Raw genomic sequence first — 27,159 nt, 5'->3', positions numbered from 1 at the left:
GATGATGATAAGTCTTCACCACCGCCCATAGTCAGCGCTGTAAGATATTAAGCATTTCTTACATCGCCAATGTGCCTACAACCTTGGGAACTAAGATTTTATGTCCCTAGTGCTTGTAGTTGGCTTGTTGTAACTGGCTCACTCACGCTTCAAACCGGAACCCAATAATCGTGAGTACTGCTGTTTGGTAGTAGAATACCTGATGAGTTAGTGGAACCAGACGGGCTTACACAAAGTCCTATCAAGCAATGGAACGAAAAAACTAACATAGTATTTTTTTAATTTAAGTATTTATTAGATTCCCAATTTTTCTGGATTTTTCTTTCGCGTTTTCTTAGTAAATTTTACAGTATCTTATAATTTCATAGGTATTTTATATTGATCAATTTCATTATGAATTGTATGCTAGGTAAAATTTTGAAGTTGTTTTTTTATTGTTTATTCCCGCAGTGATGAAATGCTATTTAAATTCTGTCTGAGTATATTCTAATACTCACAGCTTTACCAAGATTTAAATTACTTTGTTTTAGAATATGCATTAGTGGTTTGAACAGGAAGTGTTCTACTTGCATTCCTGCATGTCTATATCAGCCGTAACCTTATTCAGGGTCTAACCATATCTATCCGATGAAGACTGATTTTATATGGTCCGTTAATTATTGTTAAATTTATGAACTTATGTTTATTCGCTAATTAATTATCTGTTTAATTTGCCTTTATTTACAAAGTACAATGAAACGAGCGACATTCACCGCGTTCCGTGTTTCTTTCGACAGCTAATGTTAAGAATGTTACCAAACACGTCCTTGTTTATGTGCAATAATAGCGTTGAAAAACATTAGCGGCTTTACATATTCCTAAGAGGTTAATTCGTTATACAATCATTCGTCTTCTTCTTTCCAATGTTAAATTAACTATGATAGAAAGAGAGAAATTAGTTTATCACTACAACACGCTAATAGACTCAAACTTTCAAACTGTGATTAAAGATTCCGAGTTTAAGTACGTACAACAGTTTAACATGGCAATGTCATTTAAAACTATTGTCAGACAAATGAAGTTGTCATTTGCATGGCTGTTAGCTTAATAGCGGGAGAATAAATAGTATATTGCGTTGCAAGACGGCACCAAAACTGTAATTATCGTGCCGGACATAGTACTGAGAAAGTTATAACGATAATATTTAGTATTATAAATACATTGGTGTTTTGAATATCTGATGAGTGAGTGTTATCTACTCAGACAGGCTTGTATCGCATACCTTCTTATTTTAACCTCGTAAAAGTTATAATTGACTATTTCGTTTTTTTTTTGTTATCGTCGCGTACATTGTGTTCGTAGACAATCTATACAAGGATATTTAATTGATTTAACAATAGATTTACAGTCGGTAACAATGGTAAAACAAAATGCGTCGGGTCGCGGTTGTGGTTGTCACCGACATCATATTCAAAACAAACATTGATATCGAGTTAAAACAACAACCATTCAACACCAACATCCCACCGATGTGTGATTGTTGTTTATTTTTATATCCGTTGATTTTCATTTCAATTTCTCTTTATAACAAACTAGTAGTCGCCCGGGGCTTTTCTTGCGTTTGAGGGTGTTGGTTGTCATGTGTTAGGCAAAAAAATAGCCTGTATCCATTCTTGGAGTTCAAGTTTGCTACATACCAAATTTCATCAAATTCGGTTCAGCGGTTTGGTCGTGAAAGAGACAGACAGACAAAGACACAAAGTTACTTTCACATTTATAATATAAATATATATTTACGTTCCACTATAAAGCAGGTGTATTAATAAAAATAATAACATATTAAAAACTCTATACTTTAAAGCTAAATTTTTAGGTCACTATATCTCAAAGCTATTAAGTCTAATGCGAAAATGATTAGTGAGAATAGCAACACATGCTAATTTACTATTCACTGTGAATCTTTTAACGACTTCAAAATAGGTTAATAATATTCGTCTTAACTGTAGGGATTGTACATTAAAAAAAATAAACAATTTATAGATTTATAAAATTTAAGAAAAATAAATTTGTATAAAACGACGCGCAATAAAACTTTAGTGAGAGTAAATTTATTAAGAAACTAGTTTTACACTTTTTAAAAACCAAATAATGATTATGATTTCAAAAGGAAAAACAAACTCTATTTAAAGCAACATATTGTTCGTGTTTTGCTTAAGTTTAAACGCTTCACGGGTATTTTTAAATCTATTCTAATTTACGTAAAAATATATACATATTTCTATATATATATTTTATCGAACGGTGTATATACTTGAACTCCCCTCCAGAGTAATAAATGTAGAGAAAACTGGGGTTTATTAATAGACAAAAGAAAAATACACATTTTTTTTAAACTAAAGTGTAATTTTGTAACATTACTACTAGGTACTCTTCTCTACTTATTGTATAAGTATGATCAGAATTATTTATTCATAAATAAATAATCTATAACATTTTCAATAATGTTGAGGCGAGTCAAAATATTTAATTAATTTGCATGCAAATAAGTAAGAATACATAGAGTTGTATAATTAGATACATCTCGACTTATAGGCAACGTAGTCGTAACAACGTAACCTTGACTCCGCATAATTGTAATTGCACATTAGATCGTCCCACGGGCCTATTTCATACCGTTGTTATTATTCTGTGATTGTTTCTTGCTGTAACAACTTTGGAATGATTATCGTCACGAAATCTTTGAAAATCAAAATCATTATGGAATACGCATTATTATTGCCCCGTTACTATTCAAACGGACGAGAATAATAATGAAAATAATATTTACTTACTATATTTAATGTACGATATAATATTGTTATAAAAATATGTCTGATTCGTCAATTCTATTATAATAAATGAATCAACACGAGATCATACAGATGATAAAATGTGGAATTAGTATTTGTTGACTTTCAGACAGGATACAAGTTTATTGAATATGCGTAACTACCTGGATCTTCTCAGTAATATCTACTTTCCGAGCTATTAAACACAATAATCTCTACAAATCTCTAAAACGACAACTCTAAATTGCCCGTAAAAAGTATACTTAAGTAGATTTTTTAACACACAATTAATTTCATTAATATTAGATGGATGTATTTAAGGAACTCTATACCAGTGTTTTTTTATATAAGTCTTTAGTCGTTTAGTAATTTGTTACTGAAAGAACAAAAATGTTATCGATATTACGCTATATTTTTAACAACTACGATTACGATTGCTATAATCAAGTGACATTTGTATTTTATATCAAGAAATGTTTCCGGAGAATTACAACGGTGTTCCTGTCACTAGAAAGCGGAATTATCGAAAACAAAGCAAAAGTTTCTATACGACTTTTACATAAATTTAGAAAAATACAATTCTTCTTTTCGATTAATATAACCTAAATTCACATTTAGCCAATAGGCATCGTAAAAAGTAACGGTGTTGTTTTTATAACACCTAAAACTCCGTTATTTTCTTCTTGTTGCCCACGCTGTATAATTAAAACAAACAAAGACCAAATAGGTCGAATATTTTATACACATTTGAAGACATAATAACTACCACTAATTTTAGTGGTATTTATTTTATAACTATCACTAAATTATAACTACCACTAATTATTTTATAGTGATTCTATCATTGGTAGACGTAAGTAGTAGAGCTTCGTATAATATATTCACTTGGTGGTAGGTCTTTGTGCAAGCCCGTCTGGGTAGGTACCACCCACTCACCAGTTATTCTAACGCCAAATAATAGTACTCAGTATTGTTGTGTTCCAGTCTGAAGGGTGAGTGAGCTAGTGTAACAACAGGCACAAGGGACATAACATCTTAGTTCCCAAGGTTGGTGGCACATTGACGTTGTAAGGAATAGTTAATATTTCTTACAGCGTCATTGTCTATGGGTAATGGTGACCACTTAACATCAGGTGGCCCAAATGCTCCTCCGCCAACCTATAACATAAAAAAAATTTATATAGCAGACTTTTGTGTGACTCTTGACTGACATAACTTTACATATTACATATAAATGTCATATGTGGACGCTTTTTTTTCTATATTTAATAAAAAAAATTTACAATACGTTTGGTTTTCGTTGGACGATTAGAAAATGGTCATACGTGCGTTTTTTTTCTCACCAGAGGCCTGGAGCACTGACTTCTGTCTATTTTACCTCCATAGTATTTCACCCGACTACTATAAAAAGTACATAACTTTATAGTCGTAACAAATTTTCATGTCGTATAGAGGTCAGGCTGTGTCAATGTTGACGTCTAATTATTTTTTTATGTATGTGTATGAAATAGACGATGAATGTTCATACTCGTACGTCCTTAAAAAAATGATTAAATTAAAATCATATATAAACTCAACGATTGTAACGTATAACATATATTCATCGTTTTGAAAATACAAATGTGATATCACGACTGCTTTTATTGATATGAGCTCTTTATACTGCTTCCAACGCCTTTCGATAACATCATTTCATTTTCATGCTTTAGCCTATTCATCAATAAAAAATAAGTAGAGAAATATCATATGAAGTAGTGGAAGGAAAAATAAAGAATATTTATCATGTGATTCGAACATCTGGTCTTATACTGAGATATTAAGTAAATGTGTATGCAGGTACATGATAAAGCGGTCATACTGTCAGTAAGGAAAACAAGGTCTCGTATGACCTTTCCATGCAATGCTGTTGCCTTATGTAATATTAATATTAAATATACAAGAAATCATTGAAACCTAATTCTGATATAGTTTATGTTTCACGAGCCACTGGGCATTGCAGTGTGAGTGATGTCTCCCTTATATGATGAAAAATATACTAAAATGGTTAACGCTTCGCAGAGTTACGAGCTTAAAAACCGTGTCGTAACTTCTCCAAATAGTAGTTAAAAACTAAACTTATCGATAATAGTATATGAAAGTTTGTTAATTTTTTACGCTTTCATGGCTTAACTACACAACCAATCAACATACAATTTTGCATTACGTTACCAGGATATACTTGTAGTACCTATTCGGGTCGCTTACTTCCTTAGTCCGAACATGTGAACAAAACCTCTGTCAGAAACAAGTATAATATATAACTTTAAGAAAACAAATTTGCACAAGGCTTCTTCTATTACGAAAAATATTATAAATTCATTTTCCAGATGTATTTCAAAAACCAGTTACAAAACCATACTAATTTCTGTTTCGTATATTATAAAGAAAACGAATTTTAATGTGTATCGTTACAAATCTTAACATTTAATGCAATCGTAAAAAACATATGTTTAAGCAATAAAATGCGATGTGTTATAAAATTCACTTTTTTATGTGACATACAGATTACCCATTCGTTTAACCTTTTTGCTGGCTAGCAATCATCTTGTCTGGCACAATATGTTAGATCGACAGCTAGTCTAATATGGCCAACATAAATATACGACACTGACCACTCGCCTCCAAGTCAATCATCTTGTTTAATTTAAACAACAACAACAATGCTCTTTATTGTACACTACATATGCAACAATTATATACAAATGAGACAGGAAAGGTGTATGTTTCTTTGTAGATACCTATATACATTTATCTCGTCGCTCACAGACGGATCTCTTTCTGACAATTCTTTATACCAATTTAGACATAGTATACTATAGAATTAAAATGTACACAGTAAAGAAATATATTTATTTATTAATATTATAATAAAATATAACCATCCATGTAGATAAAAATTCTAAATTTATATAAATATTTCAAGATAATAACATAAGTAGTACTAAAGGTAAATCAATTATATAACTATGTTATTATCGAACTATATTAAATTAATTAGGTATTTAAAACTCATAGAAAATTTATTTATAAATAACACATATCAACAGTGTTACGACAAAGTTTCATTGTTTTCATTTTTAAATTTTCTGTTTTATATTTTGCAGGTTGCAAGTAAAAGTATTATGGTAGGGTTGTCAAAAATAATATCAGAAAAATATATTACCATCATGTTACTATACTATAAAATGCATATTCATGCAATTATCTTGAGAATGTGTTGTTTTAATGATACTATTGTATACTTTAGCAGTACATACATAGCCGTTATGTATTATATAAAACAGCGATTGAGAGCCTTAGTTGTAGCGCGTCATGTAGGTGGATACGAAGCACTTTCACAGTGACAAAAATAAAACTTTCTAAACATTACTAAACGCTCCACGGACACGTAACGGAGGTTGTTTACAAACCACTGAATATTTTATTTGTATAAGTTCTTTTTATCGAAAGCGTCGTATTGGCGACACACTGAATCAATTAAACCTATTAAAAAAATAAAATTATTTTATATAATAAAATGAGAATTATATAATAAGATGATAAATAAATTTAATTTTTTTAGTGAGCTTAATTTGTATTTATAACGCATCCTGAAGGATGTTGCAAAAATGTAATCTACAAAACTGAAATCAAAATATACCTACTTTATTCAAGTAGGCTTTTACAAGCACTTATGAATCGTCATTTTACAAACTGGTTTCTAGGATTCTACTGAAATGAACCAGCAAGAAATTCAGTAGTTATTCTTTTCCAAAGTGCCAAGTTATATTAGCTGAATACAAATATACGTGTATATAAGATATCCTGCCTGGAAGTTGACGAGATACCTCCACGCATTTCTATCATCTAAATAATCTATATAATCTTGTACTAAATAATAATATGTGAACCTTGTCCTCCAGATGTGTCTTAAGATCACCTGTAACACATTTATAGACCGATTACTTTTACTTCATTATAAAATAAACATGTACATTTTGAGTGAGCCAGTGTAACTACAGGCACAAGGGACATAACATCTTAGTTCCCAAGGTTGATGGCACATTGACGATGTAAGGAATAGTTAATATTTCTTACAGCTTCATTGTCTATGGGTGATGGTGACAACTACCATCAGGTGGCCCATATGCTCGTCCGCCAACCTATACCATAAAAAAAGAAATGAAACAATTTCATACATCATTATTCCTATGCATGGTACTTTAAATACTTTCGACCTATCTTTATATTAACTAAGCTATCAATGAAATCTGTTAAACATATTTCTTTTATTTAATAACATCAATAACTTCTAACATGAATAACTTCTGTCATCAGTTTTCTGTTGTCATAAGTAGCATAAACGCGTGCTGTGTTTTCATTCACGCATGAATTATTCGATGGACTACTTAGATGTTTTTACGATTTTTTTTAATTGTTATGGTAATCGTAATTGTCTAAAAACATGACGAGCATTCGTAATCAAATAATTTTATTAAAAGGTATTGAAAGATAATGTGTGAAAAAAGTATCTAGTCATATTTTCGTAAGTTTTTTTTTATGATTTTATTTATTTGTAATTGTAATCGTAATATTCTAAAAACGTGTTGAGTATTCGTCAACAAATAAATTACGTTTCACTTAGTTATAAAAAAAAATAATGTGTCCATTCAGAAAAAGTATCCAGTCATATTTTTGTAAAGTACTTAAAATCGAAGTCAAAATAGCACAACTATATAAAATGAGAAGTTTAATTATTTTAACTATTAATCATGAACTTGACTGTAGTATGTAAATTAAACGCTTATTCATTATATTCGGAGATAAATATTTAACTCGTAATCATGTTTCGTAAGCCATCGATATTAAAGTGGAAGTTGATAGACGGGTGACATTTACATAGTTAAGTTATACGTATTCATGTTTGTTGGGTTAAAAAATTCGACCTTACTCAGTTACGAAATCTCTGAAGTAAAGTTTTCTTACAAAAAAAATTACTCACTATTTGGATTTTCTATACGTTTTAAAATTAAGTTCTATTTATTTTTTATTATTTCATAATGAACAACCTCGATATAACTTATTTACAAGTTGTAAATTACTACCAATTAAAATGAATAAATATTCGTTACTAAGTACATTTACTGGAACAAAAGCTTTACATTAAAACCAAAGTCAATAATAAATAAATAAATTTAATATATGTATTGAAGAAATCGACTGGATGCGGAAGACGGAGAAACGGGAGCTTTAAATCAAATCTCTCTCATGAAAGAAAAAAAATCACGATCATCACGCTACTTCACTGCGGACTTATTACATGTCGCATAATTCCATCAGACACGCGCAAATTTCCTCGCGATACTTTCCTACACGAGCACGAGATGTATTATAAAAAAAAATAAACGCATTAAATCTCCACGGAGTTTTCATTTGTTTATCAACCAAAAGTTCGACATGTTATTTTGGATAACATCTACATAAATGTTATAAATAATGACGTACTGCTTAATCACTCTTAAATGAGCAATTACATTATAATTCGATCAATCATTGATTATTTTATATGATTTTTCGAATGCATAAGTCTTTTCCATATTATACTCCCCATTAAAAATATTGAATCATCTAAATAGTATGTTAAAAACCGATCAGTTTACAATTATAATTTTGTGTCATGATTAAGAGGAACTAAACAAGATTTCAGTTCTGTAAGTATAAATTACAGACAATATAACGTAATAATCATCGTGTTACATGCGCGTGATCATTTCAATTCTGTTTAAATGTATGTCAAGCAAGCCGCTGGAATGTATGGGAGTGGCCTTATCGGCTCCTTGCTTGCTTGCTCACGAATACCATTAACTGTCATGCGTTACTGAGCTTACTGGTATTTATTAAAAGCTAATGCAATCATTTGTCTAAGACGATTCGAAGGCTTTGTTTTCTTAGGATGCTATCCTATACATGACCTTAATTTTCTATACTGGACAATTTATTTTTGTGGTGAGAAAATGATTTCATTAATTATTGACTTACACAAAAGTATCATAGTAAGTATTGCAATTGATGTAAGTAGAAAAATATTCATTTCACATATGGTTCTATTTGAAAATTATTAAAAATTAAAACTTATTTTATAATTGATTGCCAGCGTGTCAGTGAAACATGCCGTCACAGTTATTTTTATCTCAAGCTAATGCAGGCTTATAACTGTCCCAGAAATAACCGATAATAAAACCAAGAATGTCTTTTGTCTTAATGTTTCCTGTAGGAACGCTCGAACAGGATGTATTAATATTTTAGTAACAGTAACGTAACTGTAAATGTTTAAAACGATGAAGACGTTTCATCTCAAGAACCCTTAATAATCATCTTTTCAACAAAGATTTTTTGTTAAAGTAATTTATCGGTTCTTGGATTTCGTCTTTAAATCTTTATATTCTATCTAAATGTTCAACATTTTTAAAATAAAATATTATTTGGATAATGTGGCTTTTATCATTATACATTGATATTTTATTACAGAAAAGGCAACCATACTTTATTACAATATTTTACGAATTAAATTTAGATAAAATACAAATTAACGCAATGCAATAAAATTCTTATAAATAATTCATTTAATACAATTATCCGTGAAATATCCAAATAACGCATATTTGAAGTGTCAAAGAATTTCGAAAAGTAGCCGAGAGTTTTCATTCCGTATTTTCAAAATAAACGTTTCAAGTGTGATATATTCTGCAATTAATAATACATTATCCTCAATTTTTCAATCCATTTATCATAATAGGCTTTATACTTTGGTAACTAAGGTGAAAAGTAATTAGAAAGGTATTCGTGGATATTCATCATATGAAGATTTAATGGAACAAAAATAATATAAAAAAGCGCCACTTCGCCTCTCTGAATGTTACAGCCATTAACCGCCAAATCGTAATTTGAATCATACTAATACAATCATATGAAAATATATTTTGTTTTTATATACAACTAGAATTAAAAATATGCAGTTACTGTACAAATCTTGATCGCGTGGAATGGTGACAAAGATGCTAGTAATTATTTTGTTTGTTATTCCAAACTATGATAAACACATAAATAAAATGATAGTATAGAGATAGATATAGTAGATAAATGTTAGTATTTTATGCATTCGAGTATCGTTCCTCAAATTAAGTTGGATCTTTGTAGAATTGTTGTTGGCATGCGCTTGGAAACCTTCTCTGATATAGTACCAGTGATTAATATATAACCAGTAATGGGTAACAAAGAAGATTTATAAGTTAGTGATGTAGCATATGGTAACTGACTATTACATGGTATTTAAACTCGGTGATCGACTCAAGAAAGCGTGCTTAGCCTTAAGCATTACATTAGCTCACTTTTATAACAGACTTCATGTATAAGAACTGGTTTCGTTCCAAGATTTTCAAGAAAAATACAGGTAAAGTTTTTAGTAAACTAGAAACTATACGTATTGACCAATTGTATTTCATATCAAATTCAAAATGTTTTTTTTTTTTATTATGACAATGTAGATCAAGTAGAACAGTCTGCTAGGCGAAGGCCTCCTATTTTGGAGGGGGAGAAGGTTTGGACTCTATATAACCAAGCTGCTATATCGCAGGTAGATCACCACGAGAAGGTAGAGTAGGTAGGTAGGTAGATTCACTGAAACATGTGCATTCTCCACTATGTTATCCTTTATTACCTAGCACTAGGTAAGTTATAAACATAAATTCAGGATATGAAAACGCTATACTCCTTTGACTTACAATCTTCAGTTGACATTAATATGTTTTAAATACCGGGCCGTCTCAGATGAAAGGACTTTTTTGTATGGGAAGCAAACAGGACAATTCAGAACAAACTTAAACTATAAAAAAGTATGTATGTCATTTCTTTTATTGAGAAATAGTAGGTATCTTACGTCATTGACTATACGTTCAAAAATCATTTTCGATTGCTTCTTTATTTATAATCAATCGCTTTCACTAAATGTCATTAATATTTAAATAACCATATAACTGGTGTCATTATTTTTGAAGTTTGTTTTAATTCAATGTTATATAATATGATCAAAGCGATAAACGATACGACTGAGTACGAAGGAAAAGTTTCTCATGTTTATTATTTCATACATAGATTTTAATTCACAGCTTAACACGCATTCGAATGTATCTATATATTAAACAAAAGTCTCAGCTACAGTTCTAACAAAAAGAAAATGACTTTAACTAAAAAGTTGTATACATTAATTACAGCTATGTCTATTTGAACGCTTAATCTATATTGATATTAAAATTGCGAAACTAACTGCAGCCTAACTTATTGTTCGAATTTGATGAAATTTTGTATGAAGAATGACATCAAAAACGGACAAAGGCTTTTTTGCCCAACACTTAATGACCAGCCCCTAAATCGCGAACGAAGCTGCGTTCATAAAACATTTTCTTATATTTAAATATTATTGTATTATTGATAGCAATAGACGTGCAGAAACTATATTAATTCTGATAGCGGGTAAAGTTCAGTTCAAAGATTCTGTTAAATAGAGTGTAAATAAAAATGGTGTCTAAATAACAAATCTCTTAATAAAAAGCTGTCGATTAATTATCATTTAAATTAGTGATGATTGTGTTTAAACATTTCTCTACACAATGCTCACAAGGCAGACAATCGTTCGGTCCTCCTCAGCTCCGGCCCCGTTTCCTCCCATTCTTGAACCCACACATACAGAGGACGATTACCTTACAAGGTCGATGATCTGATGTTCACTTACGATTAAACGATGAACTATACGGGTTAATGCGAAATAAAATAGCATAAATTTCACTGAGTTATCAACTTATAAATTATTAAACCGTCAAACTTTATTAAAACATCTTTAATATAAATTGAACTAGATTCCTTGATTGAAATCTGTTTGATTCTACTTGATCCAATATCTAATTTTTTTGTTAAGAATAAATAATAAAATAATAAATAAGTGTAACTGTAACATTATAAAACTAATCAGGAAATTTAGTAAAAATATATAAAAACAGATATTTCTGTAGTCGTCTCTATTCTTCAAAAAAATAAATACCGAAATTTATTACAATTACTTAATTTGTAATCGTGTTAGGTTACACGCGTATATTTATAATAAACCGCATTTTTTAAAATGTCAGTTTGTATAAACATTTCGTATGCCATGTATTACATCTTCAATACGATATACTAATAATATAATAGTAAAAATAATCAAATGTCTGCATTTCCAATGTCCGTTCCGTTCCGCCGATACTTTCGAGACTTTCACTTGACACCCGCGACACGGACGAGACTAACAATGGCTATTGCGTCACATAATTAAATAAAAACGAAACTAACACTTATTAGGTGTTTGATGTTAACTTAGATATTAAATAATTTATAACGATACTTCTTAAATAACATTCTATTTATTAAAATCTATCTCTTCAAGCGTAGTCTACTCATTGATTTAATACAGTTATTACCTAGAGTTTATTTTTTATTAAGAAATGATTTTCAATTTTTTTCTGAAACTTTATTTATCGAAGAATTAAAATACCTGCAGATTTAAAAAAAATAAATTAGTATTTAAGTACTGTATAAAAAATAATAACAGAAAAACGTATTTATATAAAATTTACGTAGAAATAAAAACCAAAACACAACTATGCAGCAATCATTATTATAGAAAATATTTATACTTGTATTTTAAATCATTCACGGCTTACAAACATATGAGTACATAATAATTATTATAACATTATGTAAGTATGAATTGCAACATTGCTAAGCTAAGTGTGAAACGGTTTTAAGATTCATAAAAAATATAATATAGACTTAATTTCCCTTTCTATCTTTTCGCTTATTAAACATTCTATATAAACAAGCATTTCTAGAAAATTTAATGAGAAATAAATTAATTAAATAAGACGTTACGGCTTGTTAACACGCAGAGATACTTTAGCAAAAATCGTAATTACCCTAATGTTAAAACTAAAAGAGCTAAAATAGCACTTTTTAAATCGGCGAAATTTTAGAGTTTTATTTAACGCTTATGTCATAATTTACCTGGATAATTAAAAAAAATATTATTACATGACCGTATAATATATTCATTTATATATCTTATTTGGTATTAATGAGCGGCTTTATTATTTAGTATAATAAAATTAAGACTTTCAATGAATTAAAACTAATTAAATAAAATATACTCCCTCGCTTTTACATTAATATATTACCAATGCCATGGTAATAAAAAAAAGAAAAAACTTTTAAAAACAAAGATAAATATTAAAAAGATAAATAAATATAGAACATTTGTATTGAACACATTTCACTAGAATTAAAACCTGTGGTTGTATTCCCATAATCACTGGTGTAATTTAAAAAAATAGAAAAAAAATCAAATTTTGAAGGTCACCCAAAACTAAATTTGTAATCTGTATAAATACGATTAGGTATATACATATATTAGTGAGCCTAAATGTCGCGTATATAGTATGCCTAAGCGCATACTGATCATAAAAAAAGATGTCGGATCCTAAAATCCACGCATGCCCCACTCAATCAATCGTCCTCGATTTGAGATTCCCTGGAAGGTGTCGGAATAAAGTAAATTAGAGTAGTGGGGTGAATAACTCCAAAACCTTATTTGTCTCCTTCCAGTAGTTACAATTACAAACTCTTATTTGAAGCATTTGACTACCAATTGTCAAGAGCAACGTGTGTTGCAATGATACTAATATATGTAAGACACTTTAATATGGCCACGTATCATACTATAATGCGTAGGCGCTGAAACACGCTTCACGCATATCAATATCTGACATCTAGCTATTTTTGTGTGGCACAAGTTATAAGAAACTTTCTAGGATAGGTTGTATCCTCTAAAACGAATACAAGAACAGTAAATAATTGTATCTACAAACAAAACCTAATAGCATACCAGGACCAATGAGTCTAGTAGCCAGCTCAAAAGATGGCACATTCCGAAGTTTGTCTTTTCTATCAAAATAATACAATTCTGTTAAGTTTAGAAGTTAGTATCGTTTTCGTTTCAATGTATTAAAAAGCAAGGAACGCCTTTGAACTGAGAGTATTCGTAACAGTTTGTCATTTCATTGGATTATTTATTCTTTCTCGTAAAACAGAGAACAAATAGTAGACCTTAGTACATAATGGTCATCGTTACAGGTCAAAAGGACATCATCATTATTATTATTGGTTTTTGTGTTGGCTGTCCAATATACGATGCAGAGTTACATACATTTTTAGATTTGATAATCCGATAACATAACAGCTTGATAACAGTCGTCGTGCATAATTTAATCTTTACATATGTATGTATAAATCTTTATAACGTATGGTATGTTACTGAACTCCTTTAAAGATGGACCGATTTCAATGACTTTTTGGTTGTATTCAAATACACCCAAAATTCGGGTAATTAAGAAAAAATAATTGGTTGGATAAATAGGTTCGAATAAATATCGTTGCGATCGAGTTATTGAATAAAATTTATATTTCACCCGGGTGAGATCAGAACGGGCGGCTGGATTATCTATATAAATGAATGAATGAATGAATTATTCTTTATTGCACACCACAAACAAAAAAAAGTAACATAAAATTAATAAAATACAAAAAAAAAGAATAAAAAAAAAAAAAAAAAAACAAAACAAAAGAAGTACATTAAAAGTGTTGTACAACGGGTGGACTTATGGCTTTTTAGCCATCTCTTCCAGACAACCCAATCAAAGGGTATATAGTTTACTAGTAAGAATATTTTATTGTTAGACATTCAGTAAAGTACTTCAGCTTTGTTCAATCGTACTTAAGTTAAAATCTATAGAAATGTCATTGGACCAAAGCCAAAATCGGTATACGGACAGCGAGTTAAGCAACGGTAATTCGTCTACAACGAAATGGTTCGCAACGCTTCACCGGCGAGCCTGTAATAATTACGCACGGCCGCACGTACACAGTTCGTTATTGCTCGCATTGAAATCTACACCACTAAATTTGTATCGTATAATGATATATGTGCTACGGCAAGCGGCTTGCTGCAAATTGACATTTTTATTACCGTCGTGTTGTTGGATAAATATATCAATACCCTATTAGTGATTTGTACTTTTGATAAATGATTTTGTATTGTTGGGCAATGAAATACGACTCTTTTATTTAACCACTGTATTTATTATTATTTTTCACGCTGAAACTTAACGATATGACACGATCATCTTGTGCGAAGATTATAAAACTCGAGTAAACTCTTATAACCTGGGTGCCTTCAAACGAGGCGTGAAGAGGCATCTTGCGGGCCGGCATGGCGAAGGTGACTAGTGCAGCTCATTCTTGCTGTGCGTACTAGTCTTCTTCGCGTTTGGATTCCATTTCCACTTACCATCAGGTGGAGTGGAGTCATATGCCTAACCGGTTATTATAAAAAAAAAACATTACCGACTCTTGATCTTCAAAATTAAATAAAGGTTCCATGGCTGACTTGATATGTTGTGACGTAGACACTCGTAAAGCAAAAAAAATTACAAATTTCGACTACAAGAAAGAGAAATGAAAGGCGTATCGTTGTATGTATCACACCCTTGTCTGAACTCAAGGACATGTGTATCCGTCAATCTGATGGACCACGCTGTTCCAATACGAGTTGCTGGATATAAGTTCCATGTCTCGGAGATTTAATTTTTTAATACGTAGTCAATTCTAAAGAGGTATCTTGTAATTAGATGAAGTATGATTAGAGATGAAACGTTAATTACGCTTATACATTCGCCGCTATTAATTAGATGTTATTTCTATTTTCATAACAGGAAACATGCTAATGCACAATTCATAACTCAACGAATCGCTGAACGTACGAATTAAGTTCAGCGCAAGTGCAAAATTTGTCGGTATTTTTAAAAAGATATTTAGTTGCGTTGCATTAAATTTTTATCTTTCCTCAATTGTCATAATATTGCATAAGTACTTTCACTTTTTTATATATTGAAATATAAAATAACATTATTCTATGTAATATGTTATTTTATGCAATATACAAAATTTATATTTTCTTTTTAAGCCAAGAAATCTATCTGAAATATTCAAAAAAGGAAGTTGGGTATTTTTTAAACATTGAGAGAATTCAACAGAATTCGAAATACATCTACGTCCGGACTGAGACTTATGCCTTTTTATAAGTACCAGGACATCGTAAAACAAAACAAATGCATGTTATAACAGGACAGTCGTAGCTAGATGCGTCAGGAAAGGCTAATTTTAACTACACCTTAACATTTTCGTTTTGTAGCTTAGCAACTCGTAAAATCTTAGTGTTAGATTCTGTAGTGCAGTGACCAGTCGTTCAGCATGTGAGTTAATTTAGTTTCATCTTCTTAAGTAGTTTTTTAAATCACTCGTTTTAAATTAGCGAATTTCGAGTGATAATAAAACCAATTCTAAAAACTTTTTCTTTCACTCAAGATTTTGTCTCGTAATTAAAGAAACAAGCATTACTTAGCGTTTTATTTGAGTAAGCTAAAAAGTGAAAATGTTTCTAGTTCCCAAAACCTCAAATCAAATTTTCGTGTATTTGTTGAAATATTATCTGCCGTCAAAAAGGCATATCATTTTATCGATACCTAACCACTTGTCAGAGAGAAGGGAACAAATCATATTACACGAACCAAACCCTCAAAGGATTAGCAAGAATTGTGAAATATGGCACCGTACGCTTTTCAAACGTAACTTGTATCTAATTACGTGTGTATACATTCCGATAGAGACTGGGTGAGACTACTTTTTCTAGATAAAAAATGCATTGGTCATTAAAGCATCTATCTTTAGACAAACAAGGCCTCGACAACCTCCTTAGTAACTTACACGCCTTCTATCAATTATCAGTTTACGCTATACTCGGTGCAATAATTACCAATTAAAAAAAATGGCACACATCTATAGCAACGTCTCTCCTTTTCAGTAAGCACTATATTCCAATAATATTTTTCGATATTACCAAAGTTTATGAGCCTTCTTGAATCTACTAAAGAAATGAAAATAAATATACACGAATCGGTTTATTCAAAATTAATAAAAAAATATATATTTGATCTATTAGATATCATACAAGCATATTACAATCGTAATTTTACAAGACAAATTTAATTTAAAGCTGCCGAATCGGACTATATTAATAGTTACTCTTAATAGTATAAGTAATAATCGTATAAAATTTATTGGTTACCTTCTTAAGTAAAACAGTATCTCTATCGTAAGAATAGCTTCAAATCTGTAATTACGTGCATTACACTATCAGATGCAGATGGATGAATTCTAATTGCATCCATTCCAGACTTCACCGCTAACCGTAGTCTTCCGCTGAAACCAGGCCAATGCATTAAATACATCGCTAATGATTTTTAATTGCTAGATCTGTAATTGATAGCATTGATTTATTATTTTGTTCCAATTGTAAGTATTCGTAAGTTTCGTTTTAACTAAAAATATCTCAATAAAAAAAACTGGAAATAATCTACATTCATTCATAACAAATCTTTTACTAAGAAATATAGTTTTAGACATGTTTGCAATTTTCTCACGCAATTAACAGCTACGTTACAAGCATTTGTATATACACAAAGATGAATTAATAACTATTCTAATTACTACATTATTTCAATTTTATTGTAACTGTTTTTTTTATTAAACATGTGCCAATATTAAACATGTGTAAAATAGTACCTTATGGAAAGTTGTCACCTACACCCATAGAGACAACTAGACTACAATTTAAGATATGCTGTTCCTTGTACCGGCTTACTAATACTACATTACAACCAATACAAAAAATATATGTCAATAGCCTTAAAATCCTACGAATAAAACCAATTAATGTAAGTTAAACGTGAAAAACATAGAAAACAGAAGTGACAACTGTTTCGAATATTAATATAATACAATGTTGAAGACGAGTAAAAATATGACCATGAACTTCCTCATTCATCTAAAAAGATAACGATAAACAATGAACAATAATATCTTTCTCACGTTTTTATCTTACAATCGTCGCATCGCGTAATGATAACAATCCAAGATCATTAAGCTCGTACCTACGTTCTTTGTACAAACTGACGTGATACATGTTTATAATTAATAATACAAAATTAATTTCGATGACAAGAAATTATTATAAAAAAGAAAATTATTAAAAGATTATTATAATTACATACGTGTTAAGTAAACATTTTAGCTTACTATTACTACACTTACTTACAAGTAATAAATGTTTGCATGTACTAACATTTTACTAAATGATTAAAAAAATAAGTTGCAACGTAAATTATGCCATTCCTTTTTATTTAGATATTTTAATGTCAAAATTATTTATGGACATAAATTCCGTCAAACTGCAACCGAACCATCATAATTAAACTTAACTAAGTTAAAGAATTACTTTTTTCGAATACCCCAAAATATTGATAGCGTATTTTTACTTCATATATTAGTAAATAAAATACACGGCTAAACTTCAACTCAAAAATTGAAGAACTTGTAAGCAAATCTTTATTTTACCTTTATTTTACCTCAAAGCTTTAAATGTTTCGGCTTATATTTTTAAAGTCGGCCGCCTGCCTGACACTAACCCTCCTTGGGAATGCTATCGTGGTGGTTTACCCGCCACCGTGCGGTAATGACAGCAGTCAAAAGCATGAAAAATGGGAAGGCTTTGGGTCCAGATGATATACCAGTTGAAGTATGGAAGATATTAAAGAGTGAAGGATGTATGTGGTTGACTTTATTCTTCAATAAGTTGTTGCATGAAGAAACCATCCCACAAGAATGGTGCAGTAGTTCACTAGTGCCCATATTCAAAAATAAAGGAGATGTACAGGATTGCAACAACTATAGAGGGATTAAGCTCATATCACATACTATGAAAGTATGGGAGAAGGTAATAGAGAGAAGATTGCGAGAAGAGAGTGAAATTACCGAAAATCAGTTTGGGTTTATGCCAGGTCGAGGGACAATGGACGCTATCTTTGCACTCCGCCAATTGTGCGAGAAGTACAGACGTGCTCACAAGAACCTGCACATGGTGTTCATTGATCTCGAGAAAGCGTATGATAGGGTGCTTCGTGAAATGTTATGATGGGCATTGAAAGAGAAAGGTTTGCCTGGGAAGTATGTGGAGTTAATTCGTGCTATGTACAAGGGATCTTGTACCTACGTCCGATCGTCTGCCGGTAACACCGACCGGTTCAATGTGTCTGTAGGTTTGCACCAAGGTTCGGCTCTAAGTCCTTACCTCTTCCTGTTGGTTATGGACGCTCTAACGGCGGACATACAGGAGGAGGCACCCTGGTGCATGCTTTTTGCCGACGACATTGTACTGGTTGGTGAAGATGGACCTGAGATCCAGAGCAGATTGGAGGATTGGCAACGGAAACTGGAGAATGTTGGCCTGAAAATCAGTAGAACGAAGACTGAATACATGTTCTGCGATTTCGGCGGTCTCTCCGGTCCTGAAGCCATAGCGCTTGATGGCGCAGCCAGCTTCCAGTCTGCTCCGACTTCCGGTATCTCGGTTCACTCATTCAAGGCCATGGCGAAATAGATCGAACGGTGAAGCACAGGATTAACACAGGATGGATGAAATGGCGGCAGGTTACGGGAACAATTTGTGACCCCCGTATTCCCCTTAAACTTAAGGGGAAGATCTATAAGACCATGATCAGAGCTGCTGTCCTGTATGGATCAGAGTGTTAGGCTACAAAAGGGATGACTGAAAAACAATTGCACGTTGCGGAGATGAGAATGCTGAGAGGAATGTGTGGTGTTACGCGAATGGATAGAGTAAGGAATGAGTATATAAGAGGAAGTTTGAAAGTGACACCGATAGCCGAGAAGTTATATGGAAGGCGGCTATCATGGTATGGGCATGTTATGCGGAGGAATGAGGAACACATTGTGAGGAAGGCCTTGAGCATGGATGTGGATGGATATAGAGGTAGAGGACGACCAAGGAAACGATGGATGGATTGTGTGAAAGACGATATGGCTAGAAAGAATGTTACTTTTATGTTTGTAGAAAGAATGTTACAAATACTTGTGAGAAGAATGAAAAGCTAGAAAGAATGTTACAAATACTTGTGAGATGACGTCTGACAGAGAAGTATGGAAGGAGAAGACATGCTGTGCCGACCCCAAATAAAATTGGGATAAGGGCAGGAGAATGATGATTTTACCTCAAAGAGTGAAGTAAAAAATGTTGCGTATATCTTTGTTTAATGTTCAAGTATACTCTCTATCAAATTTCATAAAAAAAGATATAGAAACCACTGTGCTGTGAAAATGAACTGACGGACATAAAAACTTTCGTATATATAACATTATTATAGGTATTAATCATTCCAAACTTCTTACTAAGATTAAAAGATTAGACTATGTAAAGTCACACAACTGGCTTTGCTTTCTCTCCAAATAAGAAATATAAATATTTTCTTTTTATGTAAACATACCGACCGTATGTATAAAAAATGCTTCTATGTCAATCAACGGGAGCCTAACCGGTAACCACTTGGACTGTGTTTTGAAACCTAATGCCATATAGTTTTAATTTGCCGTATACCGCTTGTACAATTTACTTAAGGATTTAATTGCAAATTTAATACCTATGATGTTGCTAAATATATCAAATTAAAGTAATACCATTATTACTTTGGTTAATGCTTGGAGTTTCCTAGATACATGATCGGAGCGTTGAATATTTCAATCTAGGTATGGGAGTATTTAGTATATCGAAGTAAGGAAGTTGCAGTTTTAAACTCCCGGATCTTGCATGTAGATCCGTTGGTCTAGCGTTAGAGCTCTCTCTATTCGTGTCAGATAACTTATCCGTCGGATTATGTGAGTAAGTCGAGATGGCCCAGTGGTTAGAACGCGTGCATCTTAACCGATGATTGCGGGTTCAAACCCAGGCAAGCAACGCTGTTTCGTGTGCTTAATTTGTCTTTATAATTCATCTCGTGCTCAGCGGTGAAGGAAAACATCGTGAGGAAACCACAGCGTTGTGGAATATGTTCCAAACCTTCTCCTCAAAGGGAGAGGAGGTCTTTAGCCCAGCAGTGGGAATTTATAGGCTGTTTTTTTTTTTATTATTCTTTATTGCACAGATCAATCATGTACAAAGGGCGGACTTAACGCTATTACAGCATTTTCTGCCAGCCAAGTTGCTGCTGTTGTTGTTGTTATATATGAGTGAGAAAATATAGAATGCACCTCTATTCTCTTAAATACTCGAACTTTGAATAGATCTTCAAATCTTTATTACTATAATGAATACATCACTAATATCACCTAGGTATTGTTATATCTTAAAGTGATAATAAATTATAAAACACTTTATTTCAAGGTAAGAACATTACCTTCTTCAATATTGAATCCTTAAATTTCAAATGATCATATCACTATAAAGATCAAATGAGAGAAAAATCTATTCTAAGCAGTTACCACTCATGAAACCGCTCAGTCGTTTTGTTTCCTTTAAACGCTGCGGAGAGAGCGCATGTACGTTTGCTTTATTCGTTTTTTATCACGCTGCTTTATTTATTTACAATAAATTTTCTTCTTAGAAGTCAGCTCGTAAATAATGAAACACAAACAAGTAACTCTGATCGATGATGTTCGTCTTTATTTAGTTTCTTAACCTTTACAGCTTTTGATATTAAAAATTTCGACACAACTTGTAAGTAACAAGTAGTGATAGAAAATCTGATCCATAAGCATCATGACTTTTAAAGTTTTTTTTGTAGTAACACTGACCTTTGGCAATCGGTACCATATTTAGCACTAAAATATACTACACAATGGTGAAAATAAATAGGCGAACAGACAACTCTGAAAATAATTTTATAATTAATCTAAAGAAGAGAGATAGATAGATATAACACACAGAGAGAGGGCACAGAACCGATTGAGGTGGCACCAACTAGCGCAGGCCTACTTCAGCAACGGCACTTTATAGACCCTCGTTGAATATATGAATAAAAAAAAAATATAGCAGAAATACTAAAATATTTTGCATTCGTAAAAAACGTAACTACTAAAACTATCTCAACCTTTTAAAAACCGCAATAAAATATATGTATGTGTTAAAGATGATAAATTAGTAAAAAATTCAAACCAACATCAATGAAACATTCCCTGTTTTGTTTAGTCGGAAAAGCAAAGATAAACATAGCGATTCTGTTGCGCTATATTTATTGTTTGGAACGTTTTTGTTGCTGAGTTTACTTGACAGATATATGAGACATCCAGGAGCAGACTTTAAAATATTCAAATTTAAATTTAAACTTTACATTTTAAACAACAATTATATTTAATTCAATTCCAATGATATTGAAGCCTTTAAGGAAAGACCGGTTGAAACTAGTTTTCAAAATCTACATTTTACAAAAGATTAAGGTTAGAGATTAACATAGAACTTGAGCTGAGATGGCCCAGTGTTTAGAACTTGTACATCGTAACCGATGATTCTGGGCAAGCACGGCAAGCACTACTGAATATGCATTTGTTTAAGTTTTGTTTATAATTAATCTTGAGCTGAATGACAAACACAATAATTCATTTAACAAACACATGAAAAAATACACATGAATATCTTCCACATACGCTGTCATATTGTGTTACTTAAGTAAACAAGCTAGTGCAAAAAAAAACAACGATTTCGTAGCAAAGTTTTAAATACTTTCTATAGTTTTTATTTACTTTTAAAAAGTAGAATAAGTATTATAAGAGCTTATACAGGACTCAGCTGTTTAGTTTTAATCATTTTTAAAAAATATTTTACCAATTGTGTACATGTGTATCCTGATATCACACCTATCAACTGAGGACAAGGTCTGTAGGAAGGCGAGTGCTTGTATTCGTAGCGTGAATTGTTATACCAACAAGGGAGGCATTTGCGGCATTGCCTCTACGATAATTATATGTTTAAACAGAACCGTACGATATAATCAGCTCTACGATAGCGATAAACAATATTCAAAGAGTCGAATAATTTGCAATTCGTATAAGAAGTTCATTGTCTGAAAACAATTCTTTAACGTCACAAACACAACGGTCTGTATGCGATTTGTTTACTAAACTGCATCTAGCACTACTGCTTACAAACAATCGATGGCCGCTCTAATTAAACAATAAAATTCTTAACTAGTGCAAAGAATGTTACATTATAACGTTTCAATTGAAGTGTTCTTGGAGTAGTTTCATGAATCTATTGTTTTTGCAAATCTAACCTGAAGGGGGAATAATATATTTAATAACTTTTATTGATGAGTAAACTATCGTTTTTAACATACGTCTAAAGATTTCATGAGGTAAATATAACTTTTACTCATTTCTTTCACATTTTTTTTATGTCGTGAAAAGAAGAGAAGAATGGAGAGATGCTTCATATATGAACCTCCAACAAAGGCTCTACTTCGTTTGATTACACTATTACATCTATTTTTTTACTTATTCATATAATTTTTGTTTTAAATGCCTGTACATTTTAACTTGCTTGTAGTAAACTTTCAATAAAACTGTTTGGTATTGTGTCCAAATTGTTATATTATTATTAAATACTGTATACAAATTACAATATTGCGTAGGTATAATGTGAATATAATGGTTTTTATTAGATAATTTATGAATTCGATTGCCATTGCATGACTGTTACTATTAAACAGTTGCGTTTTTGCTATTGACACGGCTAATCTTTTTACAGACCGCATTTGAAACTTATAATAGTAGTTGTAAGGTATTAAATTACATTAAAATTGTTATTACCCGGAAACAACATAAGTATGTAGAAACTACTCAAGCATACATTAAGTGTCTGGAACAGTATACCCTTGATAAATATTTTATTTATTGAAAGGCCGAATTAAAAGATCCAAATAGCTGGTACAATTGTTAAACAACTCGCATGAATCACATTATGGGATGCAGAGTACAGGAAAGGGGTTAATATACAGGAACATAAATTCACGCTTGTCACGTAGACAATTCAAATTAAAAGCGGATGAAACTGCGAAGCCCAACTTCTTATATAATAATAATATATGCTTGTCCAAACCGCGCTGCATGTTTCGGTAAAAATATATTCAGTTAGGTTAGGTGAGTTACAAAAATAATGACACCTCAATAATAAGTACACATAAATGGTTAACTAATTCATATTTCTATATATTAAAGTACTTAATTTTAACTAGCGATACATCCCGGCTTAAATGTACTACTACTACTATTTGAGTTAAATATACCTACTACAGAATTTGTTTATTTACGACATCACATTAGAAACTTCTAAAATTATTAGTGTTTCTTTACTATATTGTCGATATATTATGTACAAAAACCATTCTCTCAAATCACTATCTATTAAAAAAACCGAATCAAAATCCGTTGCGTAATTTTAAAGATCTATGTACTTTGTAACGAGAATTCTTATGTTAATAAATTCAACCAGTAATAAATTAGTATGAGTAATTAACAATTTCTTATTCCGTTTCAGATAACAATTCAAACAATGCACTCATTGTAAGATGGACCCTCTCACGTGGTTGTCTCTGGGTCTGCAGTTTGCAGCATTATGCTCCATCGTGGGCGCACTACTTCTCTACTTGCTGCGAAAAGTGCGCGTGGCAGAGGTGCTGCCTGTTGACAGCGCCAAAACTGTGCTCGTAACCTCAGTTGACTCCGCGCTTGGACTTCAGGTATAGCTGATGATCATTTTTAATGTTAGGTTATTTCACTTCCCCTTGTTAAATAATAACAGTCATAATATTATTAAGTGTAATCACAATGGATTTTCGTTCGTTATTTTCTTGATATTCACCAATTAATAGCGACCCGACATGGCGTCAAACGGGTGCAAGGCTGTTATTAAATATACTACAGAATTTGTTTATCAGATACGAAATTTCTAAAATTATGAGTGTTTCTTTACTACATTATCTTTATATTATATACAAAAACCTTCCTCTCGAATCACCTTATCTATCAAAAAAACCGCTTCAAAACTCGTTGCGTAATTTTAAAGATCTATGCATACACAGGGACACACAGCGGTTAGCGACTTTATTTTATACTAGTGATAAAAACCTATTTATTAGAGGTTTTCGTCAACTTATATTCTAGGTTTCTGATCAACCTGTCGAGTCTTTAAAAGTAAAACGTGAATAGAGTTTTCTCTTGCAACATTCTTAATAGCTACATCCCAGTTTTAAAGACTGCAGTATTTACAGTCTCGTGCCTCGCAAAGCACGTAAAGCTGTTGGTTTTATGGCCGAGCTCTCTTCGGTCGTATCGGATTTCCGTCACAACGGATTATGAGAGGGAATAGTGATTACACCCTGAGCTTGTGCAAACAGTTACTAAGTATAATACTCCCTGTTCGGTCGGCTAATCTTAATCCGTAATCGATAAGCATAACATTGACCAATATTAATTTAGGTTCATTTTAAAGTCTCACCATTTCAAAAAGATTCATTAATAGCTCCGGTAAATTTGTAATAACTTGTTCAAATTAAATGAAAATTGTTTCTATAAATAAACGCGGGTTTAATATTTATAATTGCATAATTATTAATTATGCCATCAGGAATAAAGTACGATAACATTCATTGTGTCAATGTACAGATATGGATCTGTTATCACTCCATGAAATACATTAAATCATGGAGGGAAATTCATTTTGAGTTGGTATTATTTTGTTTTCATCAAAAATAATTATGACATAACTTTTATTCATTTTTTTAATTTTGATGTAAATTCGAAGGGTTCATTTGACGGTAAGTGAGCAGAAAATAAGTCTGTTGCTTATGTCTGTCTTAGGTCTGTCCCTCTTCAAAGTGAAACTCAACAATACCGCTATTTAGAGGTAGAATAAGTACTTAATAAATGTTTAGGTGATACCTATTGAGACAGGCTTTCAAAAATACCTACCTAGTAATAATACACAGTGAATCGATAATAAGAGTCGAGATGGCCCAGTGGTTAGAACGCGTGCATCTTAACCGATGATTGCGGGTTCAAACCCAGGCAAGCACCGCTGATTCATGTGCTTAATTTGTCTTTATAATTCATCTCGTGCTCAGCAGTGAAAGAAAACATCTTGAGGAAACCTGCATGTGTCTAATTTCATCGAAATTCTGCCACATGTGCATTCCACCAACCTGCATTGAAACAGCGTGGTGGAATGTTCCAAACCTTCTCCTCAAAGGGAGAGGAGGGGAGAATTTACAGGCTGTTGTTGTTGTTGAATCGAAAATAAAGGTTGTGTAAAATGAAAATGAGAAATTTTAATTATTTAATCGACTTTGAACATATTGTGTAATAGATTTCGGTTCAAAAAACTTAAGCGGTTCGATACGTTAATTATTATATATATTTTGTTTTTATAGATAGCTACCTACCTAAGCGGTAAAGGATGGCGTGTCATAGCTGGTTGTCGCCAAGGTGGACTCGGGGCTCGTTTGGCTGAATCCTGGCTACAGGCTCACGTGGCTGCCACCCCCGAAGACCAACCGCCGCCGAGGCTGGCTACACTGGAGTTGGATGTGGCGCGTGAGGATCTGTTAGAAGAAGCGGCTAGAGCAACAGCGCAACATTTACCAGCTGGCGAACATGGTAAGGGAACATATTATACTGTTACATAACCTGTTTTTTGGACATATTCAATGTAAAAGTAATTAGCTAATTCACAAATATAACAATTTCATACATCACACAAAATGTATAGAACCAGAAACACATTTGGATAATCCTTTTTGATTAATTAATTTTACATTTAAAAACAAAACGTAATGCACTGCCCGGGAATCGAACCCGGGTCGCAAGAATGGGAATCTTGCATGATACCACTACACCAGCAGTGCTCGTTGGGATTTATCGAAAAGTAAGTTCTTAAGCTAATGACAAAAAACTTTTTTACTGTTGTTATGAAAAATAAAAACTTTTAAAATGTATAAAATTCAATTGCAACTCTATTTTGGCAAGCCCTTCTTCATTTTTGATATACAATGCAATTGCTAGTTAGTACATAAGAGCCATCTATCGAGGATAGTCGGAGTTACGTAATACGGAGTGACTAAGCAGGACGAGCGCCAGCGATAACTTAGACACTTCAACGATCAAGTAAATGATGTTATCAATAGCAGACAGATGCCGCCGTATTATTTAAACCGCCATATTATAATTACTTACCTATATTATTATTAACATGAAGAAGAAATACCTGTTCTATAATTTATATATATATATATAT

At 31.9% G+C, this 27,159-nt stretch overlaps 1 protein-coding gene and 1 non-coding gene across 2 annotated transcripts in view; one reads left to right on the top strand and one right to left on the bottom strand.

The window, feature by feature from the left end:
- LOC124535725 overlaps positions 1–27,159 on the top strand; it is a 52,383-nt gene that overhangs the window by 22,039 nt on the left and 3,185 nt on the right. The window contains exons 2-3 of the mRNA XM_047112038.1: positions 24,406–24,607; positions 26,297–26,522. Coding sequence (XP_046967994.1) covers positions 24,437–24,607; positions 26,297–26,522 — 397 coding nt within the window. The 5' untranslated portion in view covers positions 24,406–24,436. The remainder of the gene's footprint in view (positions 1–24,405; positions 24,608–26,296; positions 26,523–27,159) is intronic.
- Positions 26,700–26,770, bottom strand: Trnag-ccc. Its single transcript has one exon. It is a non-coding gene; the product is annotated as a tRNA-Gly (tRNA).

This window comes from Vanessa cardui, chromosome 15, assembly GCF_905220365.1.
Source record: "Vanessa cardui chromosome 15, ilVanCard2.1, whole genome shotgun sequence".
Classification (NCBI taxonomy): Eukaryota; Metazoa; Arthropoda; class Insecta; order Lepidoptera; family Nymphalidae; genus Vanessa; species Vanessa cardui.
Note: the sequence above shows the minus strand (reverse complement) of the source record. Positions and strands in the feature narration are given on the sequence as shown.